The sequence below is a fragment of the Osmia bicornis genome, chromosome 4 (genome assembly GCF_907164935.1).
Source record: "Osmia bicornis bicornis chromosome 4, iOsmBic2.1, whole genome shotgun sequence".
NCBI lineage: Eukaryota > Metazoa > Arthropoda > Insecta > Hymenoptera > Megachilidae > Osmia > Osmia bicornis.
Window position 1 is genome coordinate 5,822,260 of NC_060219.1, and position 18,123 is coordinate 5,840,382.

The window sequence follows — 18,123 nt, forward strand, 5'->3', positions numbered from 1 at the left end:
TAATCTCAAATCATGTTAACAAAAAATACAACCGACTTCGAGATCCGGTAAAAAGTGTAAAATTTTTTTATTCATTGTATGTGCTTTTGTGTATGTTATAATTTGTTCGATATAATCTGTGGTGGCTATATGGTGTTAGTTTGATTTACTTTTCAAGCAGACACGATAATATCATACGGAAGTTGTAATCAGCTTATTTCCAAACTAGAACACGAGGGGGATGGATTCTGTCAGTTAGACTAGCGACACCGGCTCCCTATCTTAATTAATTACTGCGTGCAGGGAAGAACTTAATGAATTTCGTACAATGCTATGTCACGATAACGTAGCGCATACGCGGATTGTCGTCTGCATTGAAAAATGAAGTCTAATGAGGCGAGTAATTAATTCGAAGGAAATGAGGTACCGTTGATCATTTAATTTCTCAGCTAGAACTTGATTAGTCACCACACGGCTAAGAGTGTACTTACGAAACTAATTTCAAAATCTATTTCGTCTGAAAATTTTTACCGAGTGTCGATATACGACATACGATACGAGAATTATCGAACAGATCGTGAAATTTCAACTTTCCACGTTGAGTTCATCATTACTGAAACTTTAGGCGCGGAGAAGATAAAATTCAGGTGATAAAAAGTTGTAGAAGAAAATCGATTTTATAGTGTTGGCCCAGTTTCAGGCAATTATCGCCTTGCTCCCTTCCCTACTCGGTAGCAAGTTCCTGTTTTACGTGTTAAGTAAGTGGTTTTGGAATACGTGAGAATAAAAAGAAAAGTTTCTGGAGCAGAAGGAAAGTCTTCCGCATTGCTACTCGGGGAAATAGAAAGCGGAAATGAAATTTCATTAGCAATGTAAATTCAGGTGCATGCACGTCGTAAAGGTAGACTTTTCAACAGCTACTCACTCCTATTGTTGTATCTTTTTCTTCTAAGTCGACGATTTCGTTCTTTTGTCTTTCTGGATATTTGCGAACGGTCCTTACGATGAAACGAAATAGAGTAGATGTACCATTTGTGACCATTCGAAGGCTTCACTCTCAGAAATATTCAAACTTCTTTTTTTTTTAACACAGTTTGATTGCTTTATTCGCGAAATTGAACTGTTCCTCTCAAACTGCACGAAGTCTGATCGTTGAATTCTGCAAGTCATTTTCTGAAATTTGTCATCGTTGCAGTCTCTCGTGCTTCAAACGTGCTGGCTTGTCATAAATTCTGTACCAAATTTCATTTCACAATTTTCCCTCTGCCGTTCAAGCTTTTTCAACCGGACTCTGCTTTCAGCCAGTCGTTTACACGAATGGAATAATTATTTTCCTGCCCGTCGAATGAAACAATTAAGATTGTTTTATGTTTCACTTTTTATCATATCGCGCTTTTGATTGTGCGAATATTGTGGATTATTGATAATGTCAAATGATTTCTTTTAGAAAATTGTAATTTTTCAATCTTTGTTCGGTGTTTGATAATATTTCCCTCTGTGAGAAACGAGGTTTGCAACAATAGAAGTGGATTTATTTTTATGCGACCTTTATTCTATAGTTTTCTGTTCATTACGCTTTTTCTTAACAATATAAACAATAAACGATTGTTCACAAATACTTGTTATTATAAAATATTTCACTTTTACAATATCAATATTTTTCATAGTAGCTATATGATAATTTCTATGATTTTTATTACAATTTTATAACTTTTTATTTCTCTTTATATTCTTGATAATACTGTACCTAAGTAAACTTCTCTCCTGTTTAAAGGAAAAAAGTTGAAACGTTTGACAGTAACAACGCGAGTTATTAAGATTAAAATCGTGAAGGAGGCAGTTGAAAGTTTATGTTCATTGTCAGGCTCGTTTCGAATCTATTAAGAGTTGTTAAACTCCATGAAAGTAAAGAAATTTCCAGGTAAATTAAACGGCGTTCCTTATAATCCCTGCTTCTTGTTAACTGCAGAAATTTCGTTGTTAAATGCGGACAGTTTTTTATCCTGAAAATCATTTTTCACGGTATACGTTCAAAGATTCAACACCGTCGAAGCTTAATTCCTTCGTGCTCCATTTACATTGTTGTACGCTCGTTTGAAACTATTCAGTTTTATTCAAAACGCGAATAAAACATATTGATCGATTGCATTCGAGTGCCACCGGAAATGAGAGCAACACATGAACGTCATGGTGCTATTGATTTTGCTGTATCAACTGACCCGTTGTTTCATTCTCTCTGCTGCTTTTCTCATGAAATTCAACCGAAAATTAAAAGCAGAATTTTTAACCAACATGACTGGCTCATTAATTAATTTATAAGCTTTCATTCGTTAATAATAACGCGAAATCGAGTAATTTCGTGTATCAGATTTTCTTTGTATATTGTCTTGAAATATTATTCCTTATATTTTATGTTGTATTGTTTCAATTTGATTTTAACTAAAACCGATAAAACGGGTACAGTTCAATTTTATACGCACAATTATATTTTTGTGGATGTTTTCGAGGTTGCTTTTCTCGTGGAGAAAATAATAATAACACTCTGTGAGTATACATCTTTTTTTAAATAAAGTTTTTTTTTAAATACAGAGTTAACCCTTTGCGGTCGTATATCTGCTTTCAGCCACCAGATTATGATGCTTGTATAATTTCAATGCGTTGGTATAATTCAAATAACTTCGCTTTTGTTGAGAAATTTATTTGGAATAGAAACTTCTTTATAACTTTACTTCCAAAACGTATACTGACAAATAATTCCAACCAAGGTGTGCCCATGCCTTATACAAGTACGACCGCAAAGGGTTGAAAGCTTTGATGCAGAAGTAACAATCCTTTTCATTCTAAAATATCTATCGATCGTCTACCACCGAAATGAAGCTTTGAGTAAACCAAACAACGAAGGAAGACGAATTCGTTTCGTAGGACGCTTTTCAGAAGAGGTCATTGCTTCAAACGGCCTCGAGCAGTTCCACGTTGCACATCTTTCTCATACTAGAGGGTTTTCCAATAGGGTCTTTATAGTATTTTTTTTTAAATAAAGCAACGAAAATCTAGATTTCTCATTAAAGCGCATAAAGATTGCAAAATTCCTATTAATATTGCTCTTCAATTCTGCAACACTAAAAGTTGACGAAATATTAAAATTCTCAGTAATGTTTCAGTTTCTATCCGGTTTCAAGTTTTAATTTGCTTTAATTGTACAGTTTTCTACATGTTTATCGAATCCTCATTAGTAAACCCGTTTATTTTATGACATCAATACAATTATATCGGATTTCATAGCATTCGTGACAGAGGGATGCACGAGCTGCCTCGTTTCTTGCATGACACGAACGCATTCACGCGAATAATCTGAATGCATTACGAATATGTGAATTATGATGCTATTGGATTTCCGGCTACTCGCGTAAACACACAAGCGGAATCGAAATGCAATCGATGTCCACGCAACGGCCAACTCGGTGAGAATTTTCGAACATGATTGCAGGTACAGAGAAATAGGCAGAAAAAAGAAACACACACAAAAAATTAGTAGTTGATCGATTTTGTGATTGATTGTAAATTCGTAAGGTTAATTGGCAGGCCGATTGACGTAGACATATCGAGAATATAATTGTTGAGGATACAAGAAGTTGATTTTCAAATTTAATTTACCCAATTTTAAATCTGAAATTAATTGTGATACTACGTAATTCTCATTTAGAGTGGATAAGTACCTGTAACAATTCTTATTAAATTGGTTTATACTTACCACTGGTCGCTGTCAAAGCCATAAAAAGAATCAGCGACATTGAAATAATGGTTCGTTCGTTGATGGGAGCAACAAAATTAGATTGATGGGAACTAAAAGTGACCTACTCTCTTCTATCAATATTCGTAAAATACGACTTTCAAGAGTTTAATCACGATTAAGCATAGAAAGGATAGAAAAATTTGAAAAAGTACATTTTAATTTTAGATGTCCTTTAATATATTTTTATGGATTCATTCCAATATTCCAAAAGTGTATATTATGATTAGATAAGTGATGTATTGTTATTTCTGGTACAGTAAAAAGAATAATACTTTAAGACGATCGGATTTATTATACAAATTATGAAAATATTTCACTTCACGCTCACGAGTTCGTCATAATGATGACTGATCGTCATGAGCTCGTCGCATTTCCTTTTGTTACGTACGATTTCTATCTCGATGGTCGAATTTAAACGGCATGCGATGTTATCCAGTCAATATGAGCTGACACACGTGTATAGACACTGGGATATTCAGTACGGGCACAACCCCTTGACCAAGATACGAGACCAGTGAGTATTCCATTGACAGTTAATGGACCACCAGAGTCACCCTATCAAATCAAAAATTTTTTAAATATAATTCAAATAAAAAAAAATACAAAATAATTTTAGCAAACTGTTAATACGTTATCGGTATTAGTACTTTAGTAAAATAATAAAATGACGAATTATCGGTTCGCATATCAAAGTTGATATAAACTAGTAGCATGCTTTGCTAATGTCATACGTAATTCCTTTAAAAAATACTCATTTTTGTTCTTAGTTATATGTAATAATTAGCTCATATCGTAAATCTTGCATGCTACTTACTTTGCATGCTCCCTTCTTTACAGTTGGATCGTAAGCACAAACTTGCGAATCATAAATGTTTTGGCTGCCTTTGTAAGTGTATTTGCAGAACTCTTGATCAGCGATCAAGATGGTGACACGTTGTAGGCGAACGGTTCTGGGGCCATCTAGCTGTAATTGTCAGAGAGTGAGAAAATTTTCAATATAAATTTTATATGGCCATTAATATTGTTTATTACTTGAACACTATGGCAACTTTTACTACTTTTACAAATTTGGTATAATAAGTAATTATGATAGTTACCCAAAGTCTGCCCCATCCAGAGACTACTGCCTTATCATTGGCTTTAACAAGTTGGTTCTTTGGTGGAAGTGAAACAAAGGCAGTTTGTCCAGACTTCACAAATGGTGTCTCGACCTATGGAAATATTTATTTAGGTAAAAATTTCAGAAGGTCAGTGATATATAAGTGAAGATATATTTTTATTCTAAATACCTTGAGCAGAGCAATGTCGTTCTTCCATGAATCAGTTTTGTTATATTTTTCGTGAATGATGATTTTCATAACATTGTGTTCAGACTTTTGAGCAGTCAAATTTATCGTACCAGCAATTACCTTGATATTTGGCGCTGTTTTGCTTTAAGAAATATCAGTTTATTCGTTATTATTCCCTTCTTATGAACGCTCGCACTAACGAGTTTTATGTAAATTCTTGAAATCCTTACCCATCGACACAATGAGCGGCGGTGATAACATAGTTTTCATTAAGAACGGATCCACCACAGAAATGGAACGAACTGTCCTTATTTTGAAGGGACACCTAGTAACACACGGATATGTTGTAGTAATTTCGAGAAATTCAATAAGTAATGTGTGTAGATGTAAAGCATAATATTCTTAACCCTGTTAGCGTTAGATAGTAAGTTATTTATTCAATGTTCAGTTACATTTTGTTATTAGTATTATTTAATTTGAACGCTTATGTTCATTCAAGATTCAAAATTCCCGCGGGTGTAATGTTCATCATGCTAATGAATTATTATTCCTCTTTTTCAAGAAGATCCATTTCTTTTCTTTTGCAAAAAGCTGTACATGTTGTTGTTTAACTAACCTGGTAGGGGATTTCTCCTACTTTAGCATCCTCTCCGTTCACGATCCTAGGATCAAATCTCAGCAACCCAGCTGCGGAAATAATAACAGAACAGAATAATTAGTAGCGTAGTAATTGCAGATGAGCCGTTGTTCATTAGTGTAGGTTGACACGGATTGCACAACTTGTTAGTTTCAATTTAATCGCACAGATTGCAGTTGGCAATCGATAACAGACCACAATTTTTTGCTTTACACAAAGTAGAAAATTGTTTATAATCATATTAACACTTATGATTACTCTAAAGCGTAAATGTTTATTTAGGAAAATTTTATTCACTACTTTTTTATTATATATTAAATTTTAAAATATTTAATAGATTAAGCTCACGATTAGGTGATATCAGTCGTGAATATTTATTGAGTATTGCGTATTTAACTTTTCAAAATTTTTTAATCGAATCAAAATCGAATCAATCAAAATGAAGAATAAAGTTGATCACTTACCATTGGAGAGGGATAAGAGAGTGAAAAGAGACAAAGTTGTTAGTAACATGGTTCCGTGTGAATCGTTCACTGAAGAAGAGTGTGCTGAAATCTCGCTGATGGCTATTTTATATATCGCTAGTACGGTCTTTCAAAACTGGAGAAGTTTCCTTCCCGAGTTACAAGATTAGTTAGATACGTGATCTGTGTCGTATCAATACGTCGAATTCGTGATTGATACAGATTGTTGCGATTAATTATTTTCTGATAATATTTCAAACGTTGAATGATAATGTCAAATCATGTGTAAAGCTTACACTCTCGACTGCTTTATTTCCTTCGTATTTGGCAACGTTTGCTATAAACGTTTCTGCTTAATTATATGATACTTCTAATCATTGAAATTAACTTACACTGATTTTCAAGGTAATTTGAGTCGCAACTTCACCTTCATTAAAAATTTGAGTCCTTAGATCGATAACGATCAAAGGAAAAATTTATGATTAAAAATTTTTAATTTTAATAAATTTTTCTAAAAATAATGTATATGATACACAAATTTTAATTTCGATTGTAATTTAATTAGCCAATTATAATTATCAAAGTGATTTTCAAAGAAATATCTCTTATTAGATGTGGTAGCATTCATCGCGATCGATACATTCATTGCAGAGTAAACGCTATTTGCAGTATTTTTTTTCTTTTTTTTTTTTATAATATAGGAACGAAAATCTGGATTTCTCATTAAAACACAGAAAGATTTCAAAATTCCTATTAATACTTCTCTTGAATTTTGCAACACTAAAAGTTGACTAAACATTAAAACTGTCAGTACTTTTTCAGTTTCTATCCGGTTCCTAGTTTTTATTTGCTTTAATTATACGATTTCTTCTTGTTTATCGAATCCTCATTAGTAAACCCGTTTATTTTATGACATCAATACAATTATATCGGATTTCATAGCATTCGTGACAGAGGGATCCGCGAGCTGACTCGTTTCTTGCGTGACACGAACGCGTTCACGCGAATAATCTGAATCCATTACAAATATGTGAATTATGATGCTATTGGATTTCTGGCTGCTTGGGTAAATACAAAAGCGGAATCGAAATGCAATCGATGTCGACGCAGCTGCCAACTCGGTGAGTATTTTCGAACATGATTGCAGGTACAGTGAAATAGGTAAAAAAAGGAAACACACACAAAAAATCAGTAGTTGATCGATTTCGTGATTGATTGTAAATTCGTAAGGTTAATTGGCAGGCCGATTGAAGCAGACATATCGAGAATATAATTGTTGAAGATACAAGAAGTTCATTTACAAATTTAATTTATCCAATTTTAAATCTGAAATTAATTGCGATAGTACGTAATTGACGTTTCTCATTTTTGTTCAAATGTAGAATTCACGACTCGATGGTAACTGTAACAATTCTTATTAAATTGGCTTTTACTTACCACTGGTCGCTGTCAAAGCCACAAAAAGGAGCAGTGACGTTGAAATAATGGTTCGTTCGTTGATGGGAGCAAGAAATTAGATTGATGGGGACTAAAAGTGACCTACTCTCTTATATGAAAATCCGTAAATTACGACTTTCAAGAGTTTAATCACGATTAAGCATAAAAAGTAAAGAAAAAATTTAAAAAGTACAGTTTAATTTTAAATGTGCTTTAATGGATTTTTATGTTATTCTAATATTCCAAAAGTGTACATTATAATTAGATAAGTGATGTATTGTTATTTCTGGTACAGTAAAAAGAATAATACTTTAGGTCGATCCGATTCAATATACAAATTATGAAAATATTTCATTCCACGCTCATGAGTTTGTCATAATGATGATTGATCATAATGCGCTCGTCGCATTTCCTTTTGTCACGTTCGATTTCTATTCCGATGGTCGAATTTAAACGGCATGCGTTTTTATCCAGTCAATATGAGCTGACACACGTGTGTAGACAGTGGGATAGTCAGTACGGGCACAACCCATTGCCCAAGATACGAGACCAGTGAGTATTCCATTGACAGTCAATGGACCACCGGAGTCACCCTATCAAATCAAAAAACACCATTTTTTAAATACAATTCAAACGAAAAAATACATAATAACTCTGGCAAACTGTCAATACGTTATCGCTATTATTGATCAATACTCTCGACTGCTTTATTTCCTTCGTATTTGGCAATGTTTGCAAGAAACTCTAGTAAAATAATTAAATGACGAATTATCGGTTCGCTTATCAAAGCTGTTATAAACTGGTAGCATGCTTTGATAATATCATACGGAATTCTTCTTAGAAATACTCTTTTTTGTTCTTAGTTATCTGTAATAATTAGCTGATATCTTAAATCTTGTATGGTACTTACGTTGCATGATCCCTTCGCAACACTTGGGTCGTAAGCACAAACATGCAAATCATAAATGTTGGCGATGTTTTTGTAAGTATATTTGCAGTACTCTTGGTCAGCGATCAAGATGTTGACACGTTGCAGGCGAACGGTTGTGGGACCACCTTTCTGTAATTGTCAGATTTGAGAAAAGTGTTGTTAAGTTCGAAAAAAAATTTTTATTTTCCAGCAAATATTTTCTTACGTACATTTTTTCGACTGATTGAGGAAATTTTCAATACAAATTATTTTTGCCGTTCATATTGTTTATTACTTGAACACTATGGCAACATTTACTACTTTTACAAATTCATTATAATAAATAATTATGCTACTTACCCAAAGTCTGCCCCATCCAGAGACTACTGCGTTATCATTGGCTTTAACAACTTGGTTTTTTGGTGGAAGAGGGACAAAGGTAACTTGTTCCGACTTCACAAATGGTTTCTCAACCTATAGAAATATTTATTTAGGTAAAAATTTCAGAGAGTCAGTGATATATGTATAAGTGTAGAAATATTTTTATTCTAAATACCTTGAGCAGAGCAATGTCGTTCTTCCATGAATCATTTGGGTCATACTTTTCGTGAACGATGATTTTCTTAACATTGTGTTCAGACTTTGGAGCAGTCAAATTTATCGTACCAGCAATTACCTTGATACCTGCCGCTGTTTTGCTTTAAGAAGTATCAGTTTCTTCGTTATTATTCCCTTTTTACGAACGTTCACACTAACGAGTTTCATGCAAATTCTTAAAATCCTTACCCCTCTACACAATGAGCGGCGGTGATAACATAGTTTTCATTAAGAACGGATCCACCACAGAAATGGAACGAACTGCCTTGATTTTGAAGGGACACCTAGCAACATGCGGATATGTTGTAGTGATTTCAGGAAGTTCAATAAGCAATGCGTGCAAATACGAAGCATAACATTCTTAACCCAGTTAGCGTTAGGTAGTTACGACTTGGTTATTTATTCCATATTGCATTCAATCAAATTTTGTTATTAAAATTATTTAATTTGAACTCAGCTTGATACAAGACTAAACATTTTTCCGGATATAATGCTGATCAAGTTAATGAATTATTATTCATCTTTTTCAAAAAGCTTTACATATTGTTGTTTAACTAACCTGGTAGGGGATTTCTCCTGCTTTAGCATCCTCTCCGTTCACGATCCTAGGATCAAACCTCAACAACCCAGCTGCGTAAATAATAACAGAATAGAATAATTAGTAGTATAGTAACTGCGGATGAGCCGTTGTTCATTAGTGTAGGCTGACACCGATTGCACTACTTGTTAGTTCTATTTAATCGCACAGATTGCAGTTAGTAGTCGCTAACAGTCGGGATATTCTTTGCTTTACATAAAGTGGAAAATTGTTTATAATCATATTAACACTGGTGATTATACTAGGTCGTAAATGTTTATTTGGGAAAATTTTATTTAGTACTCTTTTGTTATATATTAAATTGTATAATATTTAATAGATTAAGCTCACGATTAGGTGATATCAGTCGCAAATATTTATTGATTATTGGTGTATTGAACTTTTCAAAATTTTTTAATCAAATCAAAATCGAATCAATCAAAATGAATAATACTTGTGATCACTTACCGTTGGAGAGGGATAAAAGTGTGAAAAGCGACAAAGTTGTTAGGAGCATGGTTCCGTGTGAATCGTTCACTGAAGAGGAGTGTACTGAAATCTCGCTGATGGCTATTTTATATATCCCTAGTACGGTCTTTCAAAATTGGAGAAGTTTCTTTCCCGAGTTTCAAGATTAGATAGATACATGATCTGTGTTGTATCAATACGTCGATTTCGTGATTGATACAGATTGTCGCGATTAATTATCTTTCGATATCGTTTCAAACGTGGATTGATAATCTCAGATCATGTGTAAAGCTTACACTCTCGACCGCTTTGTTTCCTTCGTATTTCACAACGTTTGCAATAAACGTTTTCTGCTTAATTATCTGATATTTCCAACGAGTGAAATTAACTTATAGTGACTTGCAAGCTAATTTGAGTCGCATCTTCATCTTCATTAAAAATTTGGGTTCTTAGAACGATAACGGTCAACGAAGAAGTTTATGATGAAATATTTTTAATATTAATAAACTATCCTAAAATTAATATGTATTTTACGAAAATTTTAATTTTAATTGTAATTTAATTAGCTAATTGTAATTTTCAAAGTGAATTTTTCATTGGGTTAATCGATTTCAATATTATCACTTGACCGATCCATAAATAAATATCAGTTCAAAAATAAATATAAATATCTGTATTTGGATTCGCAATTGATTCTATGAAACGATGTCGAAACTTTTGTTCAAGGGTTCATCGTCATATCAAGTGGGTATAGGAAGTACTATTTCGGTTTTTCCCCTGAATGTTGGATATGATAAGCGAGGACTAATTGTATTAGCAATTAAGATCGATAGATCACACTTGATTGATTTATCTTATCTGTTGCTGCTTAAAAATGTTTGACTGTAAAACGAAGATTTATCTACTGGTCGCAATCGTCGTATTATTCTATAGGGTACAAGTATCGTTTCATTTGTTTTATTCTTTCATAATAATTCTACTTTTACTTATCATGCAATTCAGGCGTAAAACTTTTACTTGATACCAAGACGTTTGAAAAGAATTCTTATCTTTTGGTCTGTATACAAAGTATATCGAGTACCAAATAGAACTAAGAGTACTATGAGTACTATATGGAATTAATAATCGTTAATTTAATTAAAGTTTATAATTGCGAAGTCCAGTAATTTTTTATTTTGCGTGAAATGATAGGTGTACGTATTAAGGAAGTGACTTGTCATTTTATCAATAAATTATCAGATCAAGATCAGCCTGATATGGCGATGCTACTGATTACTGAAATCATTAATCATCCTATTTAATAACAAAGAGCTTATCTCTTTTTATATCTATCGATTCTGAAGTGGAAATAGCTGCTTGTTGGTTAAAAATTCATTTTTAATTCAAAGAGATTTTGATAACATAATGATATTTACTCTTAGTTCTGATTCATTTTAATCATTTCAGTATACATTCTTATTAATTACATTTATGTGTTCAGTAATGTAACATCATCTATTTATCGATTTTTTAATCTGTTTCTAAGTTAAATATCATCTATATTCTTTGTTATGCATCTTTCAATAAAAATCACGAGAATCGTTAATAATAAATCACGACGAAAGATATAGATAAATATTATCTTTTTGGTATATTACACTGCGCAATTCATTACTTGATGTGATTCAGATATATACATCATTGACTGCATGAATATCTGGTGAGTTATAATGATTAATTTCTGATATGATTGCGGATGTTTATATTAACTTCAAATTCGACACAATATTATTTTATGCCAAAGTTATTATTCTAAAATTTTCAATTTGATTACAAAGTTTCTAAGTTTCTCTAATATTGTACTGTCATCAAAGAATTTCTGATTTCCTATGTTTTGAAATCTGCCATTTGACGTGTAATAGATTGTTTTGTTATCTATATTTAATCATAGAAAGTGTACACGTGTGCAATTTGAAGCATTGATCATCTTTCTCTACTCGACATACAATATCTCATTAAGATTATAACTGTATCACTCGTTATTGTTTTTCTCATCGAACAGGCTTTTTCGTTTTTTCTCATGCTGGCCTCTGAATTATTCCAAGTATCTGCTCTTAAAATATCGATTTCTATAAAAGCGCAGACGGAATGAACGATTCAAAGGTTGTCTGAGGAAAACGAGCACTCTCGAGCAGAGTGTTCGTGCGAATTATTCGAGAGTGCAGTTTTCTTCTGTTGAAAGAAAGCTGGGATTTTCATGGAGAATGGAAGGTATCGTTTCAAGTGGACGTAGTTCCTTAAAGGGAGGTCTTCTAAACTTCTCATTACAGCACGATACATTTGTTCGAGGATTGCAAGTAACAATTCTTTTATTTGTGCATCGATTCTCAGAAAAAAATGACCTCCGAAGTTGTTTAATACGTGGACTCTCATAAAATTCGTGAATTTAATTTGGATAAATAATTAACGACCGAAAATAATAATAATTAAGTGTTAGATTAGAGAGCCGCAATTTTAATGTAATTTCAGACAGCGATAATTTAAAATACAAAATTGAAACGTTATGTAAAATAAATGAGCTCTTAATGTCTTCAACAACTCGTATCATCAAGCGTCGCATCAGACATATTTATTTCCGCTGTCAGTCAGCCAATTTACTCGACGGGATGTTCCATTGCTTGAAACGTCGATGTACATTTTACCGAGCTGCAATACGTCCGTCGAACCTCTTGCTGATCAAAGCAAGCAGGCATAAACAGCTGTTGTTATTTCCGTCGCGACAAGGGGCGTCAATTATTCAATAGCAATTATCGATGCTCGTGGAAAAATGTACATTGATCCTTTTTAGTTCGCCGGGTGGCACCGGAAACGGGAGCAACACGTGAAGCTCTCGAGAGGATGGCGTGTATTGATCCTTGCAGCACCACCTGGCGTGCAATCCTTTTTCAAGCAACGGCATTATCCTTTCTAAATCTAGCATCAGAGGGGTTAATAATTGCATTCAGATCAAACATATCAAGCGTACGTCTTTATTTCATTCGAAAATCTTCCGTGAATATAGAGAAACTTAATTGTCCTAGTTTGACGATGCCCGAGTTCAAAGGACTCGCTTCGTGGCTCGAAATAACGATTCGACCCAGCTAGACAAATTTAGTGGAACCGCGCGAGTAACGCCGAATTCGCCGTGCCTTTTATCTTCGAACAGACGTATATGGACTCGGCGAAGATATCGAAAGTAATCTCCTCGTGTTATTAAGGTCGAGTCTACGATTTACGAGCATTTGACGTGGATATACGTCCTAACTTCTTTACGGATCGATAATTCGCATTGGATCCTTTAAGGAACGTACTCTCCTTCGGAATCTCACGAACATGTGTTGCATTTTGATGGAGAATCTTTTTCTTCAAACTTTCAGCCGTGAATCATGCTTCTTATATATGTTATTTCATCTCTTCTTCAGTACTCTATCTTCGTTTTCTTCTTATTTGATGAATTTTATTTTACGATGAAAAGATGGTTAATAAGTTTCGAGTATCTGTCCTTTCATCACCTTTTTATCACCTTTTATAATTCACGTTGAATCATCGAGATTCGATGGAAATTTCTATTCTCTGTGACCGTTTTACGGGAACGCGAGGCGAAAACCGATGAAACGAATCCGAAGTGGCGATGTCATTATAGATTCAATTTCCTGACACATCGAATGATAAATACGTAGAGGAGAAGGAGAGAGAGAGAGTGAGAGTACCTGGTTCTTTGTCAAAAGAGCTGTCGCGAATGTATATTCGAAAGTGGTTAACCGATTGTGCAAAGCATTGCGGATACCTCTATAACGATGCATTTCAAGCGACCCGTGTAAATACTAGGGCAAAATCAAAGAACGATTGATGATGACGCGTAACCAATTCCCTGCTATCGAGCTCGCTATCGAACGGATGCATAAAATGCAATTTCACGGAAATAGAAAGGAATTAATTGCGAAGTGTAATTTCCATTCTCCATGTTAATTCCATTACGTTGTCGATAACTCGAAACGAACGGGGTGTGATTGATGGAAGAATCGATTCGAAAGAAGAAATACAGAGTATCTCTAACTACCCATCCACCCTTAATTATTTTGTTATTTATGAAGATACAAAAGATACTGGTTTCTAAATATTAGATTTCGAAGGGAAAATCAGGCTAAAGTTGAAGTTAATTGCATCGCGAGAAGAGGAATATAAGAAGAGTTTTGAATAATAATTAGGGAAGGAAAGTATAGTGAAATAGTTGGAAGCAATAGACTATTAGCATTACCTTGGAGGGTTTGCTGATGGAATGACCAACCGATCGATATGCTGGGACAGATGCGAAAGTGCATCGGCCCTGATGTTGGCATAGGTCCAACAACTTCTTAGTTCTTACAGATGCTGAGGACGGAGCAAAGATTTTTTTCCATGGCACGGGTCAATTTTTCTGTTTACTATAAATACCAGAAGTCTACGAGCAAGTAGAACCTTTGATTAATTAAGACACAGTGTGTTTATCTAAAATTAATATTTTAATTTAAAGCAATGTACAATGGATTCGTTATCGTCTATCTCAAAATATAATTATCATAATTGATAACAGCAGCCAAAGTTTAATTATAATAGATTATCTCTAACTAATTTTATATAGAATGTTTTGATATCAGCTAATTATGATAACAATAGCCGACTGATAACATTATCTATGATTAGAATAACCGGATCACATTGTATCATATTTTTGCAAATTGCAACCTTGCGTTGTTTTTAATTACCAATCGACGTGACAAATATTTGAGCTTTGTTAATTTTCCATTATCAATAATCAACGTTAATATTATCTAAATTTCGCAAAACTTTCCAAGGCCTGAAGCTACTTTTCAGACTCGCCAAGGCATCGCGCAATGTATCCAAAAGTGATGAAGAATGTTTCGTCTCTCATAGTATATTTACATCTTGCTTCAACTCCGAAAGAACAGTTTTACGGGGAAGAAAGAAAGGGAACGTCAATAAAATTGGTCGATTCCAGCCACGTTTCGTGCTAGTTAATTTCGGCAAAAATAAAAGTCGAAGTTCGTGGCGAGTTCTTCTAGCCGGAAGAAGATTGTCGCCAAACGACTCGGTAAAGGATAGACAAGGAATAGGAACGTTCAACTGACGATTCATTGGTTGGCTTGCACCATAAGAGAAACGACGGCCACACCATTATCGGCACGTATGAGGGTTTCAAAGTACCTGGATCATCGCCAATTTCACCACAAATGCTCTCCGCGGACTGTTCTTTACGATTTGTCATCCTATCACTCGAATTCAATCCAATCCATTACGCTAACGTATTACAGGAATATTGCCCTTCGCGTGTCTTTGCACTTTCTTGATTTCTCCTATCAGACCATTTAATATATTAACAAATTCAGTTGCGTACGAAATGTAACATTTCGAAACAAATATTTATAAACATATCGTATTTCGACAGAAATATTTCTTTTATTGAGATGAAATTTTATGAACTGACAAATGTTATTTTACTAGTTGGAAAATATTTAGAAAATTTCCAACAAATTATTTAACTTCAAAATAATATCGAGGAAGAACCTTGGCTTAATAAAATTATTATTAAAAAGAAAATAGGCTAATATATTAGGTGTACAAATTAATTTGCTGCTTTTTTTATCGCTACTTTAAATTTCAAACATTTTTTCGCGCTTCTGTAAACTTGAAAAGTGGCGGGAGAATATGATAATAATGATTATTTTGATAATTGGAGTTATTATGATTTTTTAAAAATAAATATTCAATTAAAAAAAAGAGAAAGACACCGAGTTAATTTGTACACCTAATAATTATTGTACTGTGCAGTTTGGAATATATGTAGGCAAGCAATGATTAGAAGAAATAGCTGTTTTCGTTGAGAAAAAACGTTTCACGAGGGATATTGAAGAAAAATGATTTCTCTTATCGCTGCACCATAAAGCGAGGAAAATGAGAAATCCTTTGATAGTTATACGTCTACGGGGCTACGGTTCTTGTGAGTCGATGCAGAACCATCACACTTTGGTGGGTTTGAAACCCTTCGAAACTTCATATACTTTTACGTATTGAAGCACTCGAATGCTTTGGGAATATTGCTATAAAGAGGTATGTGCCTTTTCCATTGCGAAAGTCCACAGAGCTAAAGTGACGTATAATAATTATTAAACACGTTTCAAGTATCTAATTTACTAAATAGTCGTATTTGATAAGATAATGGTAGTTCAGTAATATTCACAATCTTCTAAATCATTTACCCTGCTCACTGTTTGAAATTTTCCACTTCATTTACATAGCCCGTTCGTTACAATCCTCAGGTTCTAATTACAAGGATGGTATTCAGAATAGATTCAACGATGCTTTTTCATTCTAGCGAAATAAAAATTCTGCACCGTCTTAAGTTCGAGATGAAATTGAAAATTACCGCGTTTCACGATGCTCGAACAAACGCGAGTTCCTTCCGGGTATTGTAATTACGCTTGAACCGACCTTATAAATACGGAGAAGCGAGTCTCTCATGCGTACTGTGAGTTAACAATTACGCACGGCTCCCTGGGGAGCATTGTTGTGGCAGGGAATCTACGGTCGCAAGTTAAGCGGCAGAAATCAAGAGATTGCTTATTTTACGATTGCCATCAGGCTGCTTTAAGAACAAATTGCTGGAATTTATGGGAAGAAAAACATCGGAAGAAGCAACGGTCAGTTGCCTGTTGCATTACATCCGACTCTCCTTTTAGTTCTTCCACGTTTTTCCTTTTTTGTGCTCTTCATAAATAAATGTTCCTTGAGACCACTTTCTTAACAGATTCATTGTTACAGTAGACAGTAATTGATGAATATATTCTGTACACTTTTTCAGTTACTTATTAGAATATTTTTTCATTTTTAATTCTTTAATTAGCCACGTGTTAATTTATGTAATGCACGCTGCACAAAATGAATGCAAAATAGAATTAGTAATTCTGCGTTGCTTGGAAAAATTTAAGTACAAAGGATTATATCCATCCTTTCGTCCTTTTTAATTCATTAAAACAACGTTGAAACTCTTCTATGATTATTTCATTTTCTTTTATTTATCCCAATGTTATTAAAGAGAATGAATTGTAGAGTAGTATTAAAAGATTTCATTTCTACCATTTAAAAAGAAATACTTCTGAATTCGTATAGATTCAGCGAATTCTTTTCGAGAGGAATTCATATTCTCCTCGTGAAAATATGCCGATATTTTTCTCGAATTTTCATTATGCGACTTAAAAGCAATCGATCCCCCGTGAACCGCTCAATACGTTTACTTTCCCTTCAGAAGTGAATGAACTTTTGAAGGGTATAGATCGAAAGGGTTATAAATGTCTCTCAGGGGAGTTTTTTTAAACATTTAGATCATTCACATTGATATTATAAATAATACAATTTATTTCTGCATTAAATTTATTAATTTTTCTGATTTTTTTAAATCTTTGGTGGACAAAAATTGTTTAAAAATATTTACAGAATAAATTGATGGTTCTTTTAAGTCCAGTAACGTTAAAATACCTACGGCTAGTTCAATTTATCTACGATTTCCAATCGAGCGCAATATTCCTTTGGTGATAGTTTCCAGGCAAAAGGAAATCTTCGACCTCTGAAAGCTGTTACCGTGAACGTTCCCGTTGAAATCACGTTAACACGCAACCTTTACATTTCGATATTCACAACGTTTCATAAAAATCAAATATTTCAATAAATGTTTGAAATAACCATTCAGCATCAACCTTCACTGTACAATCGGGGTGCTTTATGGATAAATGTATATGTATATTTTCAGATATACTTCAAATATAAAGTTTCCATAAATTATTTTAGCGTATATATCTTAAAATGAATTGCATTTGTATTAATTTATTCAGTGCGAGATATGTTTAAAGGGATATACGTTTAAATGAATGTTGAATAATTCATGAAAAGCATTTCCAAT

At 33.6% G+C, this 18,123-nt stretch overlaps 3 protein-coding genes across 3 annotated transcripts in view; 1 reads left to right on the forward strand and 2 right to left on the reverse strand.

The window, feature by feature from the left end:
- LOC114879487 (transcription initiation factor TFIID subunit 1-like) overlaps positions 1 to 18,123 on the forward strand; it is a 147,701-nt gene that overhangs the window by 10,145 nt on the left and 119,433 nt on the right. The gene's annotated exons all lie outside the window — the stretch shown is intronic.
- On the reverse strand, positions 3,926 to 6,323 carry LOC114879528 (chymotrypsin-2-like). The gene is made up of 7 exons (XM_029194523.2): positions 6,163 to 6,323; positions 5,678 to 5,748; positions 5,292 to 5,386; positions 5,062 to 5,203; positions 4,870 to 4,983; positions 4,587 to 4,736; positions 3,926 to 4,327 (listed from the first exon to the last, which is right to left on the reverse strand). The coding sequence occupies exons 1-7, from the start codon at positions 6,209 to 6,211 to the stop codon at positions 4,184 to 4,186; spliced, it is 765 nt and encodes a 254-aa protein (XP_029050356.2). The 5' UTR covers positions 6,212 to 6,323; the 3' UTR covers positions 3,926 to 4,183.
- On the reverse strand, positions 7,795 to 10,260 carry LOC114879512 (trypsin-1-like). Its single transcript, XM_029194500.2, has 7 exons — positions 10,152 to 10,260; positions 9,666 to 9,736; positions 9,296 to 9,390; positions 9,066 to 9,207; positions 8,870 to 8,983; positions 8,510 to 8,659; positions 7,795 to 8,192 (listed from the first exon to the last, which is right to left on the reverse strand). The coding sequence occupies exons 1-7, from the start codon at positions 10,198 to 10,200 to the stop codon at positions 8,049 to 8,051; spliced, it is 765 nt and encodes a 254-aa protein (XP_029050333.1). The 5' UTR covers positions 10,201 to 10,260; the 3' UTR covers positions 7,795 to 8,048.

Bases quoted from the DNA above. Each gene is read 5' to 3' on its own strand.
- LOC114879528 (XM_029194523.2), bottom strand. From the start codon at position 6,211: ATGTTACTAACAACTTTGTCTCTTTTCACTCTCTTATCCCTCTCCAAT. The intron at 4,984-5,061 runs GTATTTAGAATA...ATATTTCCATAG, and splicing joins ACGACATTGCTCTGCTCAAG to GTCGAGACACCATTTGTGAA. The intron at 4,328-4,586 runs GTAAGTAGCATG...TTGATTTGATAG, and splicing joins TAAAGAAGGGAGCATGCAAA to GGTGACTCTGGTGGTCCATT.
- LOC114879512 (XM_029194500.2), bottom strand. From the start codon at position 10,200: ATGCTCCTAACAACTTTGTCGCTTTTCACACTTTTATCCCTCTCCAAC. The intron at 9,208-9,295 runs GTAAGGATTTTA...TACTTCTTAAAG, and splicing joins GCCGCTCATTGTGTAGAGGG to CAAAACAGCGGCAGGTATCA. The intron at 8,984-9,065 runs GTATTTAGAATA...ATATTTCTATAG, and splicing joins ACGACATTGCTCTGCTCAAG to GTTGAGAAACCATTTGTGAA.